The 22,819-nt window shown below is 37.0% G+C and overlaps 1 protein-coding gene across 1 annotated transcript in view; it reads left to right on the forward strand.

Annotated features, from left to right (window-relative positions):
- TEX11 (testis expressed 11) overlaps positions 1-22,819 on the forward strand; it is a 140,574-nt gene that overhangs the window by 84,128 nt on the left and 33,627 nt on the right. Inside the window, 9 exon segments of the mRNA XM_033110786.1 lie at positions 2,458-2,518; positions 2,521-2,559; positions 6,841-6,965; positions 12,685-12,770; positions 15,408-15,464; positions 18,087-18,127; positions 19,321-19,407; positions 20,802-20,872; positions 22,527-22,643. Coding sequence (XP_032966677.1) covers positions 2,458-2,518; positions 2,521-2,559; positions 6,841-6,965; positions 12,685-12,770; positions 15,408-15,464; positions 18,087-18,127; positions 19,321-19,407; positions 20,802-20,872; positions 22,527-22,643 — 684 coding nt within the window.

Below are 22,819 nucleotides of genomic sequence, written 5' to 3' on the forward strand. Positions count from 1 at the left end.
CTACTGCTGGATCTTATGGCAAGAGTCTGTTTAGTTTTGTAAGAGTCTGCGAAACTGTCTTCCAAACTGGCTCTGCTAATTTTCATTCTTACTAGCAATGAAGGAGAATTTCTGTTGCTCTACATCATCACCAGCATTAGATGGTGTCAGTGTTTTAGATTTTTGCCATTCCAAAAGTTGTGTAGTGGTTTCCACTGTTGTTTTCATTTGCATTTCCCTGATGAAATATGATGTTGAGCATCTTTTCATGTACTCACATGCCCTCTATATGTCCTCTTTGGTGAACTGTCCATTCAAGTCTTTTGCCCCTTTTATAATTGGGTTCTTTGTTTTCTTACTGAGTTTTAACAATTCTTTATATACTTTGGATACCAGTGCTTTATCAGATACGTGTTTTGCAAGTATTTTCTCTCTCTGGATGGCTTATTTTTTCATTTCCTTAACAGTGTGTTTTACATTGCAGAAAGAAGTTTGTAATTTTAATGAAATCCAACTTAGCAGTTTTTCTGTCCTGGATTATGTTTTTGGTGTTGTGTTTAAAAAGTCATTGCCAAACTGAAGGTCACTTAGATTTTCTCCTGTTTAGCGTATAGGTTTATAATCCATTTTGAGTTAATTTTTGTGAAATGTTTAAGGTCTATGTCCAGATTCTTTTTTTTTGCATGGGGCTGTCTAGTTGTTCCAGCACTATTTGTTGAAAATACTATCTTATTTTTTGTTTGTTTTTGACTTTCTGGTTTCTCCCTTCTGCTAGTATGGAAATTATTTGTTGCGTCTATTCTTACAATAGTTGTCCTAAAAAGGATAGAATCCTTACTGTCTTCCATGTTTGTAATCTCTCTGTGCTGCCCTTTGGCTAATTTATTCTGTTTTTGTTTTTCAGTTCACTAATTTCTCCTCACCTGTTTTTAACTTCCTATAAACCAATTCATTTTTCCATTTGGGTTATTGTATTTTTCATTTCAAATAGTTCCTTTGTTCAAATCAGCAAGGTCGTATTTTATAGTTTCTGTTTCCTACAGTCTTCTGTGGTATTCTAAGAGTTTAACAACTGATATGTCATAGGCAATAATAAATCAGAATGGATACCAGAGGGTAAGGGGCGAGGGAGTGGTAGATGCGGGTAAACGGGATCAAATATGTGGTGATGGAAGGAGAACTGACTCTGGGTAGTGAGCGCACAATGTGATATGTAGATGATGTATTACAGAATTGTACACCTGAAACCTATGTAACTTTACTAACAATTGTTACCCCAATGAACTTTAATTAAAAAAATAAAGAATGGATACCAGCTGGAAACAACCACTATAACTGTACCAATATGTGCTATTGACTCTCAACCTACTTGTATATATTTTTAACATATCTTTTATGTCCATAAACTTTGAAAACATAGGGGTTTTGTAGCCAGTTTTTGAAAATTCTGGTACCTGCATATTGAGAATCTGTTTCTGCTGATTCTCACTTATGGTGCTTTGTTTCCTGGTGTGCTTGATTTTTTTTTTTTTTAATGTGTTCTATTCATGATTCTTGAAAACATTTTTGGAAATATTTTGAAGCCTAACATGATGGTGTCCTCCCCCCAGAAATGATTTATACTTGCTTCTTCAGATGTTTGGGACCAATGGAAACTAAATTCCTGGCTTGAGGTCTTTTGGCCTCGCATATAATGTAATTTGGGGCTGTAAATTCATGCGAGAGGCTGTTTGTGTAACCCCTCAGGGATTGGGTCTCTCCACTCTGTTTTGCTGTATTCTTCTTACAACCAAGGTAATTTTTTTGCAGTCTCTGGTGATGCCCTTAGCCTATGTGACCCTTTGGGCCTTGATGTCTGTTTCCCTGGCCTAATGAGGTTCATTAAAACTAAAAATAATACTTGCCTAGATTTACTAAAGCCCACGGGGACAAAATGGCTTTAATTCTCTGATTACTTCTCTGAGAATTCATTTTTTCTTAGATTTTGCTTGGTAATTACTTTACATTTTCAGTTGCCTGTGGGGTTTAAAAAATGTTGGCTATAATGCTGGTAAAGATGATGAGGGAACATGTGTTATTAAAAATTATGTTTTATAAGGGATTTTTTATGATATGGAAAAATGCTTGTGAATATTTATGGAGATTATTGTGTGTGTGTGTGTGTGAATGCAAGTTACATGTATGGTATATTCTTAACTATATAAAACAATATTTAGGAAAAAAAACAGAAGGAAATTTTAAAAAATGTTTGATTGTTTTCAGTAGGAGAGTTCGTCTGACATATATAATGCACCCTATTTTCAGAAGTAAAACTCATTGTCTCTTTAGCATTTTAACAGAATAGTTCATAAAGACTTTTCTTAGATTCATGTCTTTTCGAGCATCACTCAGCCATTGTGACTATGTTAATAATATTAGTAAAATACAGTAAAGTCTTTCTTAAAGCTTTTGTAAAAGAGACCCAATATTTTTTTTCAGGCTAAAGAAGCACTGGCAGAAGCTGAACAATACGATCCTGCAAATGTTTTCACTCAATTTTTTCATTCAAGATTGCAATCATAGATGGCAACTCTGACAGAGGTATAAATGTTATTTGTGAGTTACATTTGACTGTTAACACAAGTAATAAATAATCCTCTTTGACCATAATAGAAATACAATAACATTTATATATATATATACACATACACATATATATGTAGTGCCAAATAAATGTATACACATTTTAAGAGAGGAAGACTGTGTTAAAATTATAATACTCAATATATACCAATAACAAAAGATGAGTACAAGTCACGTTTGACTTCTGCAATGACTAGAGGTGCTCAAAGTGGTTCCCATCAGCGTCCAGACACTTCTGATTATGGTGAACTACTGCTTGAGCAATGCTGACCAAAGTGTCCACTTGTATGCAGTTTTTGGCACCCCCCGATATATATATAAAGTGTAGCTATGTAATAAATTTTCAATCATGCACTGTTAGTCCTTCAACTTTGTTCTTCTCTTTCAAATTGTTTTGGCTATTCTAAATCCTTTGTATATCCCTATGAATTTTTTTAAAGATATTTTTTTATTGTTGGGGAAGAGGTACAGGACTTTTATTGGGGAACAGTGTGTACTTCCAGGCCTTTTTTCCAAGTCAAGTTGTTGTCCTTTAAATCTTAGTTCTGGAGGGTGCCATTCAGCTTCAAGTTGTTGTCCTTTCAGTCTTAGTTGTGGAGGGCGCAGCTCAGCTCCAGGTCCAGTTGCCGTTGCTAGTTGCAGGGGGCACAGCCCACCATCCCTTGCAGGATTTGAACTGGCAACCTTGTGGTTGAGAGCCCACTGGCCCATGTGGGAATTGAACCGGCAGCCTTCGGAGTTAGGAGCATGGAGCTCTAACCACCTGAGCCACCGGGCCGGCCCTGAATTTTAAAATCAGTTTTTCAGTTTCTGCAAAGGTGAATATTGATTAGGATTACATTGAATCTATAGATTGGTTTGGAGAGAATTATCATCTTCCAATCCACGAACAAATATACCTCCACTTATTTAAGTTTTTAATTTCTCTTAGAGATCTCTTCTTTCAGTGCACAGGTCTTATGCATCATTTTTCAGATTTCTCCCTAAGTATACCATATTTTATGCTGTTTTAAATGGCATTATGAAAAAAATCAGTTTTAGATTCCTATTACTAATATGTAGAAATAGAAATGATTTTTTAAAAAGCTTTTCTTTATTTTAAGTGTGTTTTTCCAGGACCCATCAGCTCCAAGTCAAGTAATTGTTTCAATCTAGTTGTGGAGGGCGCAGCTCACAGTGGCCCATGTGGGGATCGAACTGGCGACCCCGGTGCAACGAGCACCCCGCTGTAACCAACTGACCTAACCAGCCACCCTTGAAATTATTTTGGTATATTTATTTGGTATATTTTACAAATTTCCTAAACTTACTTATTAGTTCCAGTAGCTTTCTTGTACATACCATCAGATTTTCTACTTAGATGATCATGTTGTCTGCGAATAAAGACAATTTTACTTCTTCCGTCCAGTCTGGGTGCAGTTTATTATTTTTTGTTTTATTGTATTTGTTAGTATCTCCTATACAGTGTTGAGTAAAATGGGCAAGAGCAGACATCCTTGTCTTTTTCCTGATTCTAGAGGGAAAGCATTTAGTCTTTAACTATTAAATATGAAGGTTTTTTTTTTTAATTGGGGAATATTGGGGAACAGTGTGTCTCTCCAGGGCCCATCAGCTCCAAGTCAAGTCGTTGTCCTTCAATCTAGTTGTGGAGGGCGCAGCTCACTGGCCCATGTGGGAATCAAACTGGCAACCCTGTTGTTCAGAGCTTGTGTTCTAACCAACTGAGCCATCTGGCTGCCCCTAAATACGAGGTTTTTCATAGATACCTTTTATCAGATTGAGGAAGTTCTCTTCTGTTTCCAGTTCCTGCGAGTTTTCTTTGTTTGTTTGGTTGTGTTTTTTTTTCTTCCTTTTAATCGGGAATGGGTTGTTGAATTTGGTCATATGGTTTTTCTGGCATCTGTTAAATGGTCAGTTTTTGTTTGTTTGTTTTTAGTTGCTGATACGATCATTACATTATTTTCAACTGTTAAACCACCACTGCATTCCTGGGATAAGCTCCACGTGCTCATGATGTATTCCCCTTTCTATATAATGTTAGATTTGATTTGCTAATAGTTTGTTTAAGAACATTTGTACCTGTGCCAATGAGTGATACTGGTCTGTAGTTTTGTTTTCCTGTAATGTTTTTGGTTTTACCCCCATCAGGGTAATGCTGACTTCATAGAATGAGTTGGAAAATACCCTCCTTTTCGGTTTTCTAGAAGAGTTTGTGTTGGGCAGTTGGTATTAATTTCTTCTTTAAATGTTTGGTAGAGTTCACCAGTGAAGCCATCTGGGGCTGGAGTTTTCTTAATGAGAAGGTTTTCTAATCATTACACTCATTTTCTTTAATAGGTATAGGGCTATTCATGTTATCTATTATTAGAAAATAATAGATAGGTTGAGCTTTGTAGATTGCGTCTTTCAAGAAATTTGTCAGTTTCATCTAAGTTGAAATTATTAATCTAAAGTTAATCATTATATCTTCAATATTCTCTTTTTAACATCTATAAAAGCTAGATGTCACCTTTCTCATTCCTCTTTTTTCACCTTGGTCAGAGTGGCCAGAAGTTGATCAATTTTATTGATCTCAAAGAACCAGCTTTTTGGTTTTATTAATTTTTCTCTATTTTTTTTTCTGTTTTTGATTTCATTTATTTATGTTCTGATTTTTATCATTTTCAGTCTTTTGCTTACTTTGAGTTTCATTCGCTCTTCTTTTTTTGGTTTCCAAGGTGAAAGCTTGAGGTCATTGATTTAAGACCTTTTTTCTGGTCTAATATAAACAGTTAATGCTATAAATTACCTTCTAGGTACTGTTTTAGTAACAATCCACAAATTTTGATATGTTGTATTCTCATTTTGATTCATTTCAAATGCTTTCCAATATGACTTTTGATTCTTTTGTGTTATTTAGAAGTGTGCTGCTTATTTTCCAAACATTTGCAGATTTCCAGAGAACCATTAATTTTTAATTTCACTTCATTGTAGTCAAAGATCATAACTTTGTATAACTTGAATCCTTTTAAATATATTGAGGCTTGTTATATGGCCCAGAATATTGTCTTTTTGGTAAATATTCATGTGCACTTGAGAAGAATGTATATTTTGCTGGTGTTGGGTCAAGTGTCCTATAAATGTCAACCAGGTCAAGTTGATTAATAGTGTTAAATGTACTATGTCCTTCCTTATTTTATGTCTATTTGTTCTAATTATTGAGGGAGGGTTTTGAAATCTTTGACTATAATTATAGATTTGTTCATTTGTCCTTGCCGTTCTATCAGTTTTGCTTCTTGTATTTTGAAATTTTGTTAATGGGTGCATAAATATTTAGGATTGTTATGTCCTCATAATGAATTGATTCCTTTATCATCATGAAATCACCTTTTAACACCGGTAAAGTCTTTACTCTGAAATCCGTTTGTATGATATTGATATAGCCCTCCAGCTTTCTTTTGTTTAACTTTACCGCAGTATTTATTAGCCCATCCTTTTTCTTTTAACCAATTTTGTTTTTATATTTAAAGTGTGTTTCTTGTAGTTAGCACATAGTTGAAAGTTGCTTTCTTTAATCCTGTCTGACTATCTCTCTGCCTTTTAATTGGGTCATCTAGACCATTTATATTTAACGTGATTATTGATGTGGCTAGGTTTAAATTTAGCATCTTATTATTTGTCTACTATTTGTCCCATCTGTTCTTTGTTGCCATTTCCTTTTTTTCTGCTTTCTTTTGGATTAATTGAATTTTATGATTACATTTATTTTATTTTGGCTTATTAGCTATAACTCTCTGTCTTGTTATTTTATTTGTTACTTAAGGTCTTTAGTACATGTATTTAGCTTATCATAGTCTACCTTTAAGACATAATGAAATATAATACCACCATTCTTTTTTTTTTAAACTTCATTCTGTATTTATTATATTCCATTTTATGGATGTACCAAAAACTATTTAGCCCATCCACTAGATGGAATTTAGGTTGCTTTCATAGTTTATAAATGTTGCTGTATGAACATATTTGCATGTTTTTGTTCACGTTTGCATATATATCTATGGGATAAATTCACAGAGGTGAATTGCTCAGTTGGGCATTTTTCTGACATTAAAGTCCTTCTTGACAGTTTAGCAATTTAGATGACTATGAAAATTAACTAATATTTTAAAGATACTAGTGCTCATAAATTGAGCTACAAAGTCATTGTGATATAATTAACCAAGAATATCTCATTTTTTGAATTGTTTCCTTATTTTTCAGCTTTGCAGGCAATTACTACTTTAGATAATTTATTAGCAACTGATGATCCAGAAAAGAATGAACTACTTCCAGACAGAAGTGCATCTATCATGCTCCTCAGTTTAGCTGCCAAGTTTGCGCTAGAGGTAATTCTTATGTATCCATTTATGAGATTTTTACCTCCTTTTCATTTTGAGAGACATTTAATGGAATCATCATCAGTTAGTCACAGGAGAGGTCTTATTTGACTTCCTTTACTGTTTTGCCTCATATTACACCAAGCTTGGTTGCAGAATTGCTTTATTTCTTTTCATTTCACTGTAATATAAAGTAAATAAAACAAAGTGAGGGTAATAGGTTTGTGCTTAAAACTACAGGAACAATAAATATAGCAAAACATTAAGGTTTAAATGAAACTCCAGATTTAAAATGCTACACCATGCAAACAAATACATTAGTTATTATTTGGAAACTTCTCTTTCTCATCTATTCGAGAGGGAAAAAATCCAGTTTAAAGACTTGTGGACCTTTTTAGGTTTTAACCACAAAACAACTTTAGAAGTAATAAATACTTGCACCCAAGTTTTTTTTTTTATTTGCAAAATCCTGGTCTTCATAATACATGGGATTAGGAAAAGCATTGCAGTGATTGTGGAGAGCTCTTTGACTCGGTGATAGACTAGATTGGAGTACTGGCTCTGCCATTTAAGTTCTTCACTTCTTTGATTCTTAATTTTATCCTTTGCAAAATAAAGATAATACCTATCCAGAATTTTTGTGAAAATTAACTGAGAAGATGGCTGAATGTGTGATTTGTAATCTGTGAAGCTTGATCTACAAGTATAGTATTTCTGTTCTTATTAACATATGTACAACTGGGCCACAGCTGCTATCTCTTCTACTTTATCTTATATCACTCTCCTGTGTCGTCATTTTATATCCAACGGTGAGGTAGAGGTGTAATGGCCACCACAATGAGAAGTATCTTAAGACTGAAAAATGGTGCAAGCAACTCCATAGACTATAACAGAATTTATTATAGGGTAATTTACTTATGGGAAGATTGCATCAGAGCAGAACAGATGATCCAGCAATTCTGTAGATTATTCTCTGCTACTAGAATCCTGTTACAGTACTTTTTTATGGTATCACTTGGGTACTAATGATTGACAGGACAAAGGGACAAAGAATGAAATAGTGCCAGGGGCCATACCTCTCGGTGGTCTTGTGATAGAGGATTGTTTGTAATTCATACTATTACCAGTTTAATATTTATCTCAGTTGTCATGCCATTCTGGCTGGCTGTTACTAAAAAAAAATATTTATGGCTATGTTTTAAGGAATATAGATAATCATCAACTAGGAAGGCTTTGATATGCTTACTCAGGACATTGAGGTTGGTCAAAGGTCATAGCATGAAACTTAAAAATGAAATGAAATCCAGGACACAGAGATGGAGCTGGTTTTGTTCACATCTACATCTGTACATCATAGTAATATAAGCCACCACTACATTAGGCACAAGATCGAGAATGGCGGAGACATAAGCTCTCCATCACTCCAGCCAAGCACAGTGTCTCTCAAACAGGCCCATCACATTCCTTTTTCCATGTCTTGTTTATACCATCCAATCCTTTAAAAAATGTTCTTATTTAAACGCTATCCTTTCAAAGCCCAATCAATCTAACGTTCCCTCCACTGTATAGACTTCCCAAATCAATTCCAGTCTTCAGTGCTCTCTTCCTATTCTTAATTTCAGTAATTTTTAACATGTATGCTAGTTATTTTGTCTTTATCATACATACTTCCTTGTATTGCTAATGCATGGTTTGTCTGTCCAGATTGACGTGTGAGATCCTTGAGGACCACATTTCTAGCACCTAGCCCAATATTTTGCCCAAAGTAGTTGGTAAATACAGTATGAATGATACGTGTTTTGAAGTAATAATTAGGATAATAGAACTTTTGGAGGAAGAAAAATATTTGGCAGATGCAGATACAGGGTATGTTTATGTAGAATGGGGAGGAGGAGGAAATGAGAGAAATTCAGTAGTGGGGAACCCAGAGGCAAATATCTTTTTAAAGGAAGGTTTACAAGTTGGCATTTGATATGGATAGCAGATGAAAGCCAGTGGAAGATTTATGGAATTGTGTTTCTGAAAATGAAAATGATTTTAATGAGGAGAATCGGGGGGAAAAAAACAAGTTTGAATTAGAGGATGGAAGGCAGGATGTGTGATGAAACCTGGGAAATGGAATATATCCTACAAAAGAACAAGTATAGAATCCAGTTTTCACTCACTACAATTGCTTTTTAAATGGCATTTGAAGTGCTAGTGAGGATATCACTCATTCAGCAAACACTTACTGAGCACCTACTATGTGCCAGGCACTGTTCTAGCATCTTGGGATAAATAATTAAATGAAACAGTGATATGTCTTCTTGGAACTTACATTCAAGAAGGCAGAGAGAAGACAATAAACAATATGAATGGTAAGTAAGCAAATTGTATAATATGTTCGAGGCTGATAAGTGATATAGGAAAGATAGAGCAGAATAAAAAGGACCAGGAGTGGGTGTCAGCTGGGATTGTTGAGAGTTATTTTAAATAGGGTAGTGAGGATAGATCTCATCAAGAAGATGACATTTGTGCAGACTTAAAATTGGTGAGGGCATTAACCCTGTAGATACACAGGGTTGGGCAGTGAAGGCAAAGGGTATTCTAGGCAGAGATAACAGCCAGTACAAAGGCCGTAAGGTAGGTGCCAGGAATAGCACGGAAGCCAGTATGGTTAGAATGAAATGAGATTGATGAGAGATGAAGGCAGAGAGGTAATGGAGAGTCTGGATTACGTAGATGGTTATAGGCCAGTGAAAGGACTTTGACTTTTACTCTGAATGAAATGGGGGACCATTCAAGGGTTTTGAACACAGTCACATGATTTGACTTTCATTTAACAGAAATAGTCTGGCTGTTGTATTGACACTAGACCGGAAGAGAGCCAGGGTAGAAGCAAGGAGCCCTGTTAGGAAGTTTTTGTAGTAATTCAGGGAAGAGATGATGGTGACTCAGATAAGGAAGAAAACAATGGCGATAAATGATAAATGGTTGGATTCCAGTTTTTCTTTAAATGTAAGACCAACAGTGTTTGCTGATAGATTAGATGAAGGGTATAAGAGGAAGAGACTGGGTCATCAAATGGAGTTGCCATCAACTGTACTAGGAAAGGCTGCAAAGAGAGCAGTTTGGGAAGAAAATCAGTTCAGTTTTAGACACGATGCATTTGAGGAATCTGTTAGACCTTCCAAATAGAGATCTATGAGTCTCTATGTGGATAGATGACTGGAGTTTGGGAAAGGGGTCTGGGCTGGAAAGAAAAGTTCAATAAGAGTCGTTAATATATAGATGGTATATAAAGCTATAAGACTGGGTGCAATCACCAACAGAGTATATACAGAGTAGAGCAGAGGACCACAGACTGAGCCTGGAGCCCTCAAACATTAATGGTTTGGGGAAAAGAAGAGGAACCAACAAAGGAGAATGAAAGGGAGTGACCCATGACGTAGGAGAAAACCAGGATGATGTGGTATCCTGGAAGTTAAATGTGTTTCAAGGAGGAAAGAGCCATCATTATGTTGAATATTGTTAGTACCGTGTTTCCTCAAAAATAAGACCTAGACGGACCATCATCTCTAATGCGTCTTTTGGAGCAAGAAGTTAATGTAAGACCCAGTCTTATATAAGAGCCGGTGTTACTATATTAAAATAAGACCGGGTCTTACCTTAATTTTTGCTCCAAAAGACGCATTAGAGCTGATGGTCCGGCTAGGGCTTATTTTCGGGGAAACACGGTAGTTCAAATACAATGAGGGCTGAGGATTGACCATTGGAATATACAATATGGAGGTCATTGGTGAGCTTGAAAACAGTTTTGGTAGAGTGGTAGGACAAAAGCCTGGCTGGAGTAGGCTCAAGAAAGAATTGAAGGAAAGGAATCAGATACAGTAAGTATAGACAGTTCTTTAGAGGAATTTGCTACAAAGGGAAGGAAAGAAATCAAGCAGTAGTTGTTGAGAGAAGTAGGATCAAGAGGTTTGAGATGTGATGTATGAGAATGTTTATGTGCTGATCAGAATGACCCAGTGGGAGAACAAAAAGTTCACAAGTGAGAGGGAAATAGGAGAATCGTTAGGGCAATGTCCTTGAACCAGCAAGAGGTGATGGATACAAGTGTGTACAAGTAGGGATTGGCTTTAGGAAGAAACATGGATAATTCACCTATGATAGCAGTCGAGAAGGCAGAGTATGTGATGTGCTTCCTGGTGTGTGAGTGGGTGTAGTGTAGTGGGAATCTGGAAGTTCTCTTCCTGACTGCTTCAGTTTTCTCAGTGAAGTAGGAACAGGTTGACACCTGAGAGCGAGAATGGGAACGGAAGTGGTGGGGGGTTGAGAACAGAGGCTAAGGTGTAAACTAATCATCCAGAAAAGCAAGAAAGTGAATGAGAAGGCTAGTGTGGTATGCTTGCCTGGCAGAATTAAGGATCATTTGATGGAGTTTGAAAATAAAGCAAATAGTTATATGTGTTTTTATCCAGCCACTTTCAGCTGCATGAATGCAGGCACAAAAGTCAGTAGAAAGTGGGATTTAACCAGGCTTGTGTATTTCTGGAAGAAGACAGTGAAGCAAAAGAGGTGCAGGCAAATCAAGGAACGAGGGAGTGGTTCTAATTAATCCCCGTGGAATTTAAAATAGTACAGAGGAGGACGTCAAGGGGATGAGAGACAGTGGCAAATAAGTAGCCTCCATGGATTGGAGGTCTTAGTGCAGTTGACAGATTGCTGGAGTAATAGAGGAAGTGAGTTAGAAAGGTAGGAGTCGGTGGTCAGAAAGTAGAACCCCCGAAACAGCAGGGTGCAGGTCTAGTGGAGGGAGTGAGGAAGGGAGCACCTCTGGAGGTACTGACACGCAGGGCCAAGCACATGCCCAGTCGGTCCTTGCACACCCTGAGCCCTGAGCTGAGCGCCTCCTTAAATCTTACACCCTGGGAGCCTCATTCACCTCACCTGGCTCACCCTAGTCCCAGCCCTGAGATGAAGACGTTGCAATAATTTGTAAGCCAGGGTCCCGTGAACGGCTAAGGTAATTGGCAGGGTGGAACTCAAGGAAATAAGAAACTAGGATATTAGGATCATCATCTGTCTATATATTGAAAATGCCACAAATTAAGACATGAGTAGCTTTTGGAGAAAATAGCTGTGAGCAGTAGATAAGTCATCAGGAAGTGAGAAGAAATTGCCTGCGAGATGAAAAAAAAACCCAGCCACCCCTTGAGGGGGCTCGCTGGAAGCTGTATTCTTGGCAAAACCTAGATTTTCATTAGAGAAAGAATGTGAAAGGAACGTTTAGGGAAGAGGCTTCTCAGGTGAGATCTTGCCGATAATGAACTGCATTTCAGAAAGCATTGTGGAAGGGTTGGAGGAGTTGGGAAGCAGTGGGAAAGGAGGGCAAAAGAAGGGATTTACAGAGCCTTATAGGGAGATTAGGGTACTGAAAATGAGTGACCTGAGCGCCTGGGGTTCTTTGGTTACTGCTTTATAATAAGCGGGAATACAGAGCACCATAAGATCTGTGCAGTGGATGCAAAGGTTGGCAAGGCTGGCAGTGTCTCTGGATAGGGGCCAGTATTAGCCTGCTCTGTTTTTGTCAACGAGGTTTATGTTCCTTCTACCATCTTGCAGTAGTAGTTCTTCTGAGAATACAAAATAAACAAGTTTAGATTTTGTTCTTGTCCTTAGTGGACAGGAATATAGATAACACTTTGTAAGTATCACTTTGAGATGTTAACATGTTTGTCCTTTTTAGAACGGACAACAAACTGCGGCAGAAAAAGCTTTGGAATATTTGGCTAAATATTCACAAGACCTACAGCAAGCCCTTACAGCTTTAAAGTAAGTAATCCGTATCCTGTGGATGGGAAAAGATTTCCCCTGTTCATCTTACTCTTGGTCTATACCAGTAAGCTTTGCTGAAATAGTGCTGTTGGGATCTGGCTCAGTCAATGCCTACTATACCAGCTGTTTTATATTTTTAAAAAAATCTTCCAACTTTATTGAGATATAATTGACAGATAACATTGTGTAAATTTAAGGTGTACAATCTGATGATTTGAAACACTGAGACATGGTTAGCACAATAAAGTTAGTGCACAAAATCACCTCGCAAAATTGCACTTTTTGTGTATGTGGTGAGAACATTTAAGATTTACTCTCAGCAACTTTCAAGTATCCAGTCCGGTATTAGTAACTCCAGTCACCATGCTGTACATGAGCTCCCCAGAGCTTACTCGTTTTATAACTGGAAGTTTGTACCCTTTGACCAACATCTGCCCATTTCCTCCCTCAGCCCCCTGTCAACCACCATTCTACTGTTCCTGTGAATTTTTTTTAATATCCTACGTATGAGTGAGACACTACAGGATTTGTCTTTCTGTTTTACTTAGCACAGTGCCCTCAAGGTCCATCCATGTTGTCACAAGGCAGAATTTCCTTCTCTTATAGGGCTGAATAATATTTCATTTTGTGTGTGTGTGTGTGTGTGTGTGTGTGTGTGTATGTGTATGTATCACTTCTTTATCCATCTATCCATTTATGGACACATAGGTTGTTGCCATGTCTTGGCTATGGTGCATAATCCTGCAATGAACATGGGGGTGCAGATATCCCTTCAAGATAGTAATTTCTTTTCCTTTGAATATATACCCAGAATTGGGATTGCTGGATCATATGGTAATTATATTTTTTAATTTTTAAGGAATCTCCATACTGTTTTCCATAGTGGTGGCACCAATTTGCAATCCCACCATCAGTGCACGAGGGTTCCCTTATCTCCACATCCTCACTAATACTTGTTACCTTTTACTTTTTTGGTAATAGCCGTTCTAACAGGTGTGAGGTGATACCTTGTGGTTTTGATTTGCATTTCCCTGATGATGAGTGATGTTGAGCATCTTTTCATATGCCTGTTGGCCATCTGTGTGTCTTCTCTGGAAAAGTGTCTATTCAGGTCCTTTGCCCATTTTTTAATCAGATTATTTGGAGTTTTTTTGTTTGTTCGTTTTGCTCTTCTTGAGTCATGGTTTTCTTACATATTTTGGCTATTAACACCTTATCATACATATGGTTTGCAACTATTTTTTCCCCACTCTTAATAGGTTGGCTTTTCATTTTGTTGGTAACTTTTTTGTTTCTTTTTTGCTGCATAGAAGCTTTTTAGTTTGATGTATTCCCACTTTGTTTTTGTTGCTTGTGCTCTGGATGTCATTTCCAAAAAAATCATTGTCAAGGAGCTCTTTCCCTATGCTTTCTTCTGGGAGTTTTATGATTTCAGGTCTTACATTTGTCTTTAATCCATATTGAGTGAACTTTTTGTGAGTAGTGTAAGATAGGGTTCCAGTTTCATTCTTTGCATGTGAATATCCAGTTTTGCCAAAACCATTTATTGAAGAGACTGTCTTTATTGAGTATTCTTGGGTCCCTTGTGCAATATTAGTTGATCGTATATACATGGGTTTATTTCTGGGCTCTCTGCTCTGTTTCATTGGTCTGTGCGATTGTTTTCATGCCAGTGCCATGCTGTTTTGATTACTATAGGTTTGTAATATAGTTTGAAATCAGGATGTGCGATCCCTACAGCTTTGTCCTTTCTCAAATAGCCAAATTGCTTTGGCTATTTGGGGTCTTTTGTGGTTCCATACAAATTTTAGGATTGTTCTATTTCTGTAAAAAAAGGCCATTGGAAATTTGACACTTAAAGTAAAAAACAAAAAAAAAGATATCTGTTGAACCTGATTTTCCCCCTTCTCTGTTTTTAGGAAGGTAAATGGTTTATCAAAAGGGAACTTGTACATACAGTAGTGAAGCAGAAGAAAGTGAGGTCAGGACATGGGAAAAATTGGAAACCAGAAGGTTCTGTAGTGGTTCTCCTGTTGGTCAACTGCACTTGAGCCACACTTCTGAAGGGAAATGGAGTCATAGAAATAAAAGTATCAGAAGTCTTGAGATACTTGCATGCCTTCAGTCAGATACAGCTCTAAAATCATTCAGGATAGGTGGTATTTTTTAAAAAAGATGTTTAGGGTTTGAAACTTTACAAACTACCTTAGTTTGTCAGTTTGTCATTATGCTGCCAGATCCCTTCAAAGACTAGTCATCCCACTTTATGTGGAACCCAAAGGCTAGTTCCAGGTTCCATTATAGGAAGAAAAATATAAAGACTTACATACCATACCTTGATGTTCTGGCAGGTGATTTGGGGCAATGCTATAAACTATGGGACTATTTACTAATTTGTCATAAGCAACACATTTGTTTTAAATTATTTGAGTTACTCTTCCAAAATTATAAATTGGTATGTTTTCATTATAACCATTAAAACAATGCAAAGATCTATAAATAAAATAAAATTAATCTCCTCCTTACCCTCTCTTTTCTCCCTTCTGCCTCCTGGGGTAGTCAAAGTTAGTAACTTGTGTATTTTCTTCCACATGTTTCTTCCTAAGCATGATCTTTTCATATTTTATCACACAGGTGTTTGTTTCGTCTTGCTTATCCAAAAGTTTCTGAAATGCTGGAATCTGAAGAGAGGTAAGTTATTTCAACAGAGGCAACATATTCACCATTAGAAAAATTATAGTAACTTTCAATATAAATCTTATATTGGGAGATGTATAGTACAGTGGGTAAGATCAATATAGGCTCTGGGGCCAGTTTTCCTGTGTTTATATCCTGGCTCTGCCACTTATTAGTTGTGTAACCTGGACTTCTGTTTCCCCCTCTGTACAATGGGAATAATAATAATATCTACCTTACGGAGTTGCTGTGATGACTCGGTAAGTAAACATGTGTAAAACCCTTAGAAGAAGAGTGCCAGCCACTTAGCTAAGCCCTCAACAATGTCAGCTATGATTTCATTATGATATTGTGCCTGTTTCCTTCCTTCTTAACGGGAGACTTAAACGTAGACCTATCCCTTACTTTCCTACAGAAACATATTTCCTGGTTGGCTTGTTGACTTTTATTCTATATCAGCTCAGCTAGGAGTATTTAAATGTCTTTCTGCTCACAGTTTTCTGTGGCATAAGATACCAAGAAGTTAATAATTAGTGGAAGGAAAAAAAAGCGATAAAGAATAAGAAAAAAATAAATAAATAATTAGTGGAAGAATTGGGTCACCAGTTTTTTCATTCACAAAATTCATTGCCTCCTAATGACTGGAAAGAAAAGTCTATTCAAGGTCTTGATTAGGGATAACACTCAGAGAAATCTCACCTAATGTGTTTCCCTGAAAATAAGACCTAGCCAGACAATCAGCTCTAATGTGTCTTTTGGAGCAAAAATTAATATAAGACCCGGTCTTATTTTACTATAAGACCAGGTATAATACAATATAATATAAAATAAGACCGGGTCTTATATTAATTTTTGCTCCAAAAGACGCATTAGAGCTGATTGTCCGGCTAGGTCTTATTTTGGGGGAAACACAGTATCTCCACTTTCTCTACTTGGACAAAAACTCTGTTTTTCGTGTATGTCTACTTCGCTTTTGCGAAGATAAATACAAATAGTCCTAGCCCTCAAGGGGCTCTTGTGTTTGTCTTTCCGGGCTGGAACCTCGCATAGTATCTGACACATAATAGCCACTCAGTTTATTTAAATGACTGAATATCAGTTCTTTACAAGAGGATCTTTATCGCTGGACTTAAACAAGGCGCTTCATTTCATAGTCCAGGTAATTTTGAAGTACAGTCAAACCCCACTCATTAAAACTAATAATGGAGATGGGGAAAAGGAAAGAGATGCTGTTTGAATTAATGATACACTTAAATTACAGAATATTTTTAAGTGTACCGTTATTGTTTTCAGGTAAATATAGTAATAAAGAGCATCTGCTAGCGGTGTTTCCTAGTAGAGGTCAGGACCTGATTTAACAAGTTGATTAGACTACCTTGTTTTTAAAACGCCTAATTCAATGGGAAGAGGCAAAGAATGAGCTCTAATTTCAGCTATTTCACTAACTTCTGGTTTACCTTAGGCCATTCCAATTTATTGAACTTCTCTAAGCTTTATTCTTCATCTGCTTATTCTTCATCTGCTAAATAATAAAAAAAAAATGCTGGACTGGGTAATTTCTAAAGTCCCCTTTCTCTTCTAAAAATACTGTGGTTTTTAATTAACAGTATCTACCTAAGTATTAACAACTTGTGTGCTAAAATTTTAAAAGCACTTGGTCTCTTAAATAAACTGTGCATCCCCTTTTCACATCCTCATTCTAATTTGCACTATTTGTTTGCATTAATGGACACTTCCTGGGTTATTTTATGTAGTCACTGAATTTAATAGTGAAGAAGTTAACTTAAGCTCAGATGAGATTCAAATTAATAAAATTTATTCTAAGAAGTTACTTTATATAAATGAGAATTCTAATATTTATCCCTGAGAAAGCTGCTACCTTTGTTGAAGCAGTGTTTATTACAAGACCTTCTCCTGATAAGGCTAGTCTTACAGTATGCTCTTTCCTATTTCTCATAACCATCCTTACTTGGGTTTGCCAGTACTTCCATATTCATTCTTTTGTTTAAGTAAAATGGGATGCTAACATTTATATGCCCCTTCCTCTGCTAACATTTATATGCCCCTTAAAGAAGCTTGACAAAGGGTCAAGAGACCTGGGTAGTAGTCTTGACATTGTCATTGTTTGCATGACCTTGGACAAACCATCTCCTAATTTTCATATCTGTTTTCTTGTCTGTGAAATGAAAAGTCTGGAATGAATAAGTGGTTTCTACATTGTATTCCTCAGAATCCTGGAAATTCTGTGTCATTGCCTCACGGACTTACAGGAAGGTGAGGCTCTAGGCCTCCACCCAGGTTTTAGTTTCCCCTCTTCAAAAAGAAGCTTGAAAATCACAGAGATCACTACTTAACCGTCAAATTCTGTGGCTCTGTAATGTAAAACCTTATCAGTCATTGAAACGCTTTGCTGAGAGTAGGTGTAGGCCAGGAGGAGGGAAAGCACAGGACCGCATGAGGAATGGGGCCCTCGATGGAGAAACAGTGTTGAGGTGTGGTAGGTTGGAGCCTTGACCACCAAACTTCACAACTTTACATTTTTGCACAGCTCTCGGGCACAAGTAGGGTCTCTTTGTGGCACTTTTCTACAGTAAAACTTTGGAACAGTAGCAAAACACTCTGTTCTTTATTTTTTAGAATGGCAGAAATGGATAGACTTTTGACTTGCTTGAATACAGGTAAATATCTCCTTGGACCACTTGTTTGTTTTAGTCCATCTTGCCTCTGTCCTCTATTGAATTCTTCAAGTACATTGAGTACACTGCCTCAGACTTCACGTTTGGGTTAAGCTTCATGCTTTTGTTAACATTTCTCACAGCAGGCTACCTTGGCTTCTTTAGTCACAAGCTCCGAGAAATTTTTCATCACTAGCATTCATCTCCAAATGTGATTTCAGCTCTGATTTTATTCCAATTTGTTTTAAAGACCCTCCCTCCCTCTGTCCTTTCCTTCCTCCCTCCTTTCCCTGTTGCTACTTGGTCCTCAGCTAGTACTTGAAGAGGTGAAAGACAGATAAAAATGTTCTGAGCCCTGCTAATTGTCATGTCCTCTGAATCAAGTCAGATTGACTCTGTTATTTTGAAGCTATCCATCTATCTACCCAAGTCTATGTTACCTTCCCTGTCTACTAATAATTCCTCCCTGTCCCCTTCATTCCTTTACCAACTCCATGCTCTCTGAAGTGATGCCCCCTTTGCCTAACAGGTTTTCCCATTTCTGCTGCTCACACTTATTTCCTTATGTCCTAGATGTACCCCAAACTCCCTATCTTAGAAACTCTATTCCATTTATTGCAGTAGTTCAGTTTTATACCTCAAATACCTGTCAACCGGTGTTAAATGTAGCAAAGTGGTTTAGAAATAAAAGCTTTTCAAAAGAGAGAAACGTTGCTAGTTGGCACTCATCTCTCAGAAGGGCATGTGGTCTGTAGGAAATGCTTTCTGATGACGCCACCTCTGGCTCTGTACTGTACTTGCCATGGGAGCTCAGTAAATATTATCCATACTACCCATAGCCAACCTATCCATACTCTTCCAATTCTGTCTCCATTTCAGCCTTTTTAATGAGATTATTCTGATTCTTTATTTCCTTATATGTAAATCATATCTTTCTACCTCAGGTGTTGAATGATCGCTCTAATTAAAATTAAAAATCTCTCCAAAGACGTGTTTGTTCCTCAAAGTTTGGGTTAACAAGTTCTTCGGGGCTTAATAATACTTTTTGTCATTTTACTTTACCTTTGGTATGCACATACTCACAAAAGAACTTTCTAAATTCAAACTCATGGTCGACTGTTTTTAAAGCAGGATTAACAACTTTGCTAGAGTATAAAGTTAAAGACCTCAATATGAAATTTTCCTGTTTGCTGCAGCACTCCTGAAACTTACTCAGTGTTTTCATGGAATAGCTCCGCCTACCGACTCAATGGTTAATGAAGCTCATTGGTTTCGAAAAATAGGTAAAAGGGAATTCTGTGGGAAACACTGGGGTGGTAGAATCAACAGATGCGTATTCAAATTCTAGTATCTGTGAGTACAAGGATAACTTGTTTAATCTCAGGGTAATTATTTTTACAATGAGAACAATTAATATATACTTTGTAGGATTATTAAGGGTTGTAAAAGAAATAGTGTATGTACCTGGGACATAGTAGGTATTCAATAAAGATTAGTTTTCTTCCTTTTCTATAGAAATGGGTCTAAGAATAAAATGATGAATTATAGCTGCAGGTCCCCAAGGTTATACCCCTAAACTTGGTCTACAATGCCCAATCTATCTCTAAGTGTGATTCATCAAAAATAAACTATATGCAACAATATGGATGAATCTCACAAACATAGCGTTCAGCAAAAGAAACCATCCATTGAGTACATATTGTATGATTCAATTTATATAGTTAGTAAAAAATATGACAACAGGCAAAACTAATTTATGATGTTGGAACTCAGGATAGTGGTTAGCCGTGAAGGGGGTTGGACTTTAAAGAGTGTTGGTGGGATTGTTCTGTGTTTCTGGTAATGATCAAGACCGTTCTTGATCTGGGTTGGTTATGTAGATATATTCACTTTGTGAAAATTCATCAATCTGTACAATTATGAGCTTTGTGGAGGCAGCTACTACAGTGATAAGTAAGCAAGAGAAACTGAGCAGCAATGTCACAAACGACTGATTCCGCGTGGACCTTTTTCTGCTTTGTGGGCTTTACTGGGGCTCTAATCTAGGAGAAAAGGGAATAGATACAGCAATCTGGCTTTGAAGAAACTTAGGCAAATCATGGGAAACAACAAACATTTAAACTGCAGAAAGGTTTAATGACTTTCATTTTTGGAAGTTTGAAAAGTTATTTTCTAATACTTCTTTTACTGAATTCTCATCTTGATTTTCCAAGGTGAAGATCATGCCGAATGTTGCCTAATGGGGGTTCCCACTGCTCTGTGGAAGATGTAAATCTTTCCAGCAGTTTTCTTCAATCTTTGATTCTAGTGTACCATGATCTTTGTTAAATTTTAACTTTCGTTCAGCAATTCCAGTTGGTGAGCTCCTTGATGATCCTCATTTTTTAGATGCATCTGTGCTAAGAATTTATTGTATGTCCCCCAGTTTTTGTTTGTTTGTTTTGTTATTTTAATCAGCACTACCTCCACTGGTCATTGGCCTAGAATTGAAGATTGAAAGTGATAGAAGTCTCCAAATTTATCTGGAAAAAATTTCTCTAAAAACCTAAACTTAGCTTTTTTAACCTCTGAGAAACCCCTCATTAGAATATTAATATTAAAGACATAGGTATAGGGATTATAATGGTACAGATTAAACAGTAGATTTTCATAACTATTATTTCATGTTAACTTGCAGCTTGGAACTTGGCTGTGCAATGTTCCAAAGACTTGGTAAGAATGAGAGAGTTTTTCATGCTTTCTTACAAGGTAAGTCTCTTCTGATAAGTATCTCGTATGTAGACCACAACAAGGAGATCACCACTGTGGTTATTGTCAAGGGCTAAGTATAGAGTGGAATTGACTCTTAATCTAGGAACTTTCAGTGCATGTCTAAGCAGGAATGACCTAATAACAATTTGATCCCTATGGGGTATAATGTGAGAACATGAGGCAGGCATCCCTGTACCAAAATATCACTAACAAGGATCATAGAGCCTGAAGTTCTTCTACCGCAGGAGGCGTAGTCTTTTACCTTTGAAGGAATTTCAGTCTCCTGGAGGCCTATATTAAAACACAACTGTCTTGAGGAAGGGAGTACTCTAAAATGTTGTTCTTGTCAAAACATTAGGAAGGGTTATGGGTACAAGTTTATAGGAATAGAGAACAGGTATCTGGGGACAACAGGAGGTGAAAAGGATGCTAAGAAGCTTGGGCCCCCTTTATAATTTTCCTACAGCAGGTTCTGTGTGTAAGATGTGTGAGCTTGTTTTGTAATTATAAGCATTTTTAAATAGTTGTTAGCTTCCAAGGTAGAGGTAAATGCCAGGAAGAAGAACAAGAATGGAAGAGAAGAAAAGCAGAGGCAGAAGGGCTGAGGAATATCACTCATTCAGGAGTCTACAGTCTGATCTATTGAGATAGATTAAATGTTAAGTGTTCTAGACCTGGAAAGAACTATAGAGAGGAAAGAGCTATAGAGATAATTGAGTACAGCTTCTTCGTCTGTTTTTTAAATTTTTTTTAAAATAAATTTTATTGGGGAATATTGAGGAATGGTGTTTCTCCAGGGCCCATCAGCTCCAAGTCTTTGTCCTTCAATCTGTTGTGGAGGGCACAGCTCACTGGCCCATGTGGGAATCTAACCGGCAAGCCTGTTGTTCAGAGCTCGTGCTCTAAGCAACTGAGCCATCTGGCCACTTGCTTCTTCATCTTATATACGAGTAACCTTAGACCTAGAGACATTGGGTGTCTTGAAATGCTGTTAATTCTCAGTGATGGTGATGGTTATGATCACTAAACATTTGGGGAGATTAAGAAATAGTCTGTGGAAGTTTAGGTATAATTGCCATTTTAATTAGGTGAAATGAAATAGTTTTAGTTTTGACATTTGTGATAACACTAGTAGGATTCCATGTAGGAATCCCAAGTGGCCTAGAGTTTTCTTTAAGTACAAAGCAGGGAGTTCGTTTCGAAAGCTGGAGAACATGGTTTAATGGTGAGGTTATGTCTAATGCCTGTCAAGATGTGACGTCGTCTCTTTCAACGATGACAATACATGTACTCATTTCGGCTCTATATAATGCAAAGGGGAAAAAGCACTTAGAAATTACAACATAAACCAAGAAGTAGATCACTAGGTGGAAATGCAGAGCCAAATGACAACACTTTTCCCTGGAAAAGATAGGAAAATTGTGAAGAAATGAAGCATTTTACCTCTAGAAAGGTGCTAAAAACAATGGAAAGTAATATAAAATTAAAACCGTAAATCAGTGTTGTGGTCTATATCATTTTTAAGGTGAGATGTGTTTTTCCAGCTGAATTTTCTCATTCAGACAGAATGTTGCTGATTTTCATTCTGATTGTTTGTGTTCACCTGGCAGAATTCTCACTATTCATTGATGTCCTGGTTATTTCTTATCAGGTATCCCAGTTTTGTCCTTGTGATGAAGTAATTCTGACTTCACAGAAAACATGTTTACTGATGGCATCTTCACTTGACCTACAGCAAGGGAGAAGAGCTTCAACACCTTTTGAACAGGTAATGTGCAAACTTCAGATAAAATACATGAGTTCAGTTTGCTGTTGGGTGTGTTTGCCTTCCCTGCTGCACTCCTTTTTTACTCTCTTTAGAGAATCCTTTCCTCCCTTCCAGCAGCATGTGCATTTCAAAGATTTGTAATGGCCAATTCCTTCCTGCAGGTCGCAGGTCGCAGG

This window comes from Rhinolophus ferrumequinum, chromosome X (assembly GCF_004115265.2).
Source record: "Rhinolophus ferrumequinum isolate MPI-CBG mRhiFer1 chromosome X, mRhiFer1_v1.p, whole genome shotgun sequence".
Taxonomy (NCBI): Eukaryota; Metazoa; Chordata; class Mammalia; order Chiroptera; family Rhinolophidae; genus Rhinolophus; species Rhinolophus ferrumequinum.